This window comes from Octopus bimaculoides, chromosome 3 (genome assembly GCF_046866305.1).
Source record: "Octopus bimaculoides isolate indiv1 chromosome 3, ASM4686630v1, whole genome shotgun sequence".
NCBI classification, from domain to species: domain Eukaryota; kingdom Metazoa; phylum Mollusca; class Cephalopoda; order Octopoda; family Octopodidae; genus Octopus; species Octopus bimaculoides.
This window is the reverse complement of record NC_142930.1, coordinates 147,545,844-147,550,843: the sequence shown is the minus strand read 5'-3', so window position 1 is coordinate 147,550,843 and position 5,000 is coordinate 147,545,844. Positions and strand designations below refer to the sequence as shown.

Sequence of the window (5,000 nt, the reverse complement as noted above, 5' to 3'; positions counted from 1 at the left end):
CTTTTTTTTTTATGTACAGTTATATATATATGTAAAAACATAGAGTCATATAAAAGTAGTCAAACATCAACTGAATGATTGTTACTCAATACATTTAAGTAAAAGCATCACTTTTATTTTTATGCTTCAAACTTGTACAAATCAATGGTTTTGTCAGATTGTTGGATGAAGCCAGCAACTAGTAAAACTTTGAAGTCACTTTTCCTGGTGATATGTAATATGTATATACATGCACACAGATATATATATATATATATATATATATATATATATATATATATATATATACGCCCCTCTCTCTCTCTCGGAGAGGCACAAGCACATACACAGACATATACACACGTGGTAGTAACTTCCGTCTACCAAATTCAATCACAAAGCTTCGGTTGGCCCAGGGCTATAGCAGAAGACACTTGCCCAAGGTGCCATGCGGTGGGACTGAACCCGAAACCATGTAGCTGGGAAGCAAGCTTACTAACCACACAGCCATGACCCCACCGGACTGGCCCTTGTGCCGGTGGCACATAAAAAGCACCCACTACACTCTCAGAGTGGTTGGCATTAGGAAGGGCATCCAGCTGTAGACACTCTGCCAGATCAGATTGAAGCCTGGTGTAGCCATCTGGTTCGCCAGTCCCCAGTCAAATCGTCCAACCCATGCTAGCATGGAAAGCAGACATTAAACGATGATGATGATGATGATGATGATATATATATGATAGCAAAGTATTTTACAATGTTTTGCAATATAATTTTTCAAACATTTTAAAACACTTTTAAATCTGTTTCCTCTAAAGCATATATCAGAGGTGATAAAGTATATTTAGAATTTCATATAAACTTCTATAGAAATGCACCATAGCTAAACCTTGGTCTGAAACAAAACAAAGTTTCCAACTGGAGTGGTGCCTAGCTCCAGCAAGTTAGAATACAAAAGGACAATATCCTTTGCCTAAGGAGGCAATGAAATATGAATAACAGGATTCAAATTTATGAGTTAAGGTGCAGCAATTCCCTGCCTTGGACAACACAAACTATTTTCTATATTGCTTTGAAAATTATTTCAATAGAATTTAATCCCAATTGTGTGGAATTGTTTAAGATCATTGACACCTCTTACAATGTCGTCTTTCACGCCTTGGCTTTACCTTGTGAGGCTTAACTATCATTGAAAACAGGGCCTAGAGAGAGATGGAAGAATTCAAAAGAATTAATTCCATGAATATAGCACAGGCAAATTCAAAAACTCAGTGTTTGAAGGATTCATCAGTCTTAATAATAATGAATAACAGTAATTAATCTGAGAATTTTAAAGCTCTACCAACCAGGTATTTATTATTTCATTGTGAAAGGAAGCAAAAATGGTCAAAACAGTTGACAAAGTACAACGAAAAAAAAAAAGGAGACAAATCGTTGAGGTTAACTACTAACAGAAACCATCCACATAAAATGCAATAGTTAATTATAATTAATATAATTAATGAATTAAGTGCTAAATACCTAATTATATACACTTATGCAGAGAGGAAAAGACAACATTAAGCTCTGTGATTAATATTATTTCATTATTTTGACAACAACCCCAGGCCCTGACTAAGGCTTTGTGAGTGGATTTTGTAGACAGAAACTGAAAGAATATGCAATATATATATATATATATATATATATATACATATGCATATGTGTGTATGTGCATGTGTGTGTGTGTGTGTGTGTGTGTGTGTGTGTATCTTTGTAAGGACAACATGCAATAGTTGTAATTAAACATCCCTGTCATACAAGTGATGTTGTTAATTTCCAGCCTAAGTCTGGCAAGGCAGAAATATTATCTTGCTTGGAAATAGGTGAGTGTTACCAACAGGAAGGGCATCCAGCCATAGAAAGTCTGCTGCAACATTTTCCACTTGAGCCATGCAAGCATTTAAATGATGATGACAACAACAACAACAATGACGACGACGACGATGATGTTGATGATGGTGATAATTTTTCATGCCTATTCTTAGACAGCAGCGTACATCTAAATAGAGGTTCTCTTATCACTACTTTGGGAAATTTAGAGAAGTTTATGCTTTGCTGAGGAGATCTAATAATACTGAAATATGTTCAGAGCTGTCTTTCATATTTGGCCAAAATAATTAAAATGATATTACTCTCCAATACATAATTATTTATAAGTACTTAATTATCACTATATTAAAAGTGGCAGCACAAAAATAAAAACACATTCTAGTTAAGTGTGTGTTAGTATATTTAATGCATAGAGAATTAAAATGCTAACTAGAAATAATTATTCAATGGCTGGAATGGGAGACAACTTCAGACATTTCAGTCCTATAATGACCTTATCAGCAAAACATAGACTTCAACATACTTTACCTCCTAAGTAATTTTAGTTTTTATTAACCACCACTTATACGATCTTATACATTTACTTAGTGATTCTTTTATCATTTCTTTGATATATAGGGAGAAGTATTAAATATAGAGTATATAAGGACTAGTATACTTTCCTGCCTCATGGCAGTCATCAAGGTTCTGTCTGACATATATATATATATATCATCGTCATCATCGTTTAACATCCGTTTTCCATGCTGGTATGGGTTTGACAGTTTGACTGGGGACTGGAGAGCCAGATGGCTGCACCAGGCTCCAATCTGATCTGGCAGAGTTTCTACAGCTGGATGCCCTTCCTAATGCCAACCACTCCGAGAGTGTAGTGGGTGCTTTTACATGTCACCGGCACGAGGGCCAGTCATGCAGTACTGGCAACGGCCACACTCAAATGGTGCTTTTACGTATCACCTTCACAGGAGCCAGTCCAGCGGCACTGGCAACGCCCTCGCTCAAATGTTATTTTCCACGTACCACCGGCACAAGTGCCAGCATATATAATTATATGTATGTGTGTATGTATATATATATGCATGTGCATATACATATGTTTGTATATATATATATATATATATATATATATATATATATATATATATATTTGTATTCATTGGCACTTGGCACATGTAAAGACTTTTGAGCGGAATCGCTGCCAGTGTCGCTGGACTGGCTCCTGTTCAGGTGGCACATAAAATACACCATTTTGAGCATCATAATAAGAATGGAACAGTCATTGCTTATTCATTCTTTTTTTCTCACCACATAATTGTTTTTAGTTAGCCATTTAATTCATTATTCGTCACAAATTCATCACATATTACACTAATTAACAAATATGTATTTAGTGAACAAGTTATTTAGAGTGACTATCTGATGAATGATAATAATGATAATAATTAAGTTAGTGTTAATATATTTAATACAAAATAATTAAGCAGTGTAAAAAGTTAAAAACAACTTTACTTAATGATTAATATTTAGTTGACTAACAAAATATGCTGTATAATTAGCTGTTAAATTAAAAGAAAAATTTAAGATGTCAATCTCCATATTCTTTGTAATTGTTTCGTGTGTGTGTGTGTGTGTGTGTGTGTGTGTGTGTGTGTGTAAAGGAACAGGCATGGCTGTGTGGTAAGAAGCTTGCTTCCCCGACCACGTGGTTCTGGGTTCAGTTCCACTGCATGACACCTTAAGCAAGTGTCTTCTACTATAGCCTCAGGCCGACCGAGGCCTTGTTAGTGGATTTGATAGACTGAAACTGAAAGAAGCCTGTCATATATATATATATATATATATATATATATATATATACTCTTTACTCTTTTACTTGTTTCAGCCATTTGACTGTGGCCATGCTGGAGCACCGCCTTTAGTCGAGCAAATCGACCCCATGACTTATTCTTTGTAAGCCTAGTACTTATTCTATCGGCCTCTTTTGTCAAACCGGTAAGTTACGGGGACGTAAACACACCAGCATCAGTTGTCAAGCGATGTTGGGGGGGACAAACACATACACACAAACATACACACACACACACACACACACATATATATATATATATATATATATATATATATATATATATATATATATATATATATATATATATATATATATACATATATACGACGGGCTTCCCTCAGTTTCCGTCCACCAAATCCACCCACAAAGCTTTGGTCGGCCCGAGGCTATAGTAGAAGACACTTGCCCAAGGTGCCACGCAGTGGGACTGGACCCAGAACCATGTGGTTGGTAAGCAAGCCACCCACCACACAGCCACTCCTACGCCTACATATATATATGTTTACATACATATATGTGTGTGTGTGTGTGTGTGTGTATGTATGTATGTATGTATCTATGTGTGTGTGTCTTTTTGTTTGTGTTTGTTTCCCCATCACTGCTCGACAACCAGTATTGATGTGTTTACATCCCCTGTAACAGGAAGAAAGAGTGAGAGAAAGTTGTGGTGAAAGAGTACAGCAGGGTTCCCCACCATCCCCTGGCGGAGCCTCATGAAACTTTAGGTGTTTTCGCTCAATAAACACTCACAACACCCGGTCTGGGAATCGAAACCGCGATCCTACGACCACGAGTCCGCTGCCCTAACCACTGGGCCACTGCAACTCCACCCATGGTGTAGTACAATGGGAGTAAAGTGAAATGTTGTATCTGCAAAGCAAATTTCTTTAACACACAGTAATAATAACATGAGTATATTATTACTGATTCTGCTATATATATATATATGTCTACTCCACCCAAGTCAAAGAATTTCAAGAAGCCAAGAACTGGAAGAGATAATATGTAAAAGAATAATACCTGTCCATATGCAAATATAGTTCCATTATATCCGGCAAGGACACTAGAAAAAGACAAAATTGAAAAAAAAAATTTTTTAAGAGACAAGAATATTAATAAGTTGAGAAATTTTAAACAAAGAGAAAATGGTAAGACATGGTAGAGAGATATGCTAAAGTATTTTCTGGGTGCTGAAGAGGAAGGGCTTTCTTTGTGCAGTTTTGGCTGTGCTGAGGATGTTAGACTGTTAATGTTGAAGATGGATATACACACACACACACACACAGATATATATATATAC

At 36.1% G+C, this 5,000-nt stretch overlaps 1 protein-coding gene across 2 annotated transcripts in view; it reads right to left on the bottom strand.

Annotated features, from left to right (window-relative positions):
• The window catches only part of LOC106880426 (kinesin-like protein KIF6), a 227,512-nt gene that overhangs the window by 177,172 nt on the left and 45,340 nt on the right, over positions 1–5,000 (bottom strand). For both annotated transcript variants that reach the window (XM_089349786.1, XM_089349784.1), the window contains exon 4: positions 4,721–4,763. In XM_089349786.1, the coding sequence (XP_089205912.1) occupies positions 4,721–4,763 (43 nt within the window). The remainder of the gene's footprint in view (positions 1–4,720; positions 4,764–5,000) is intronic.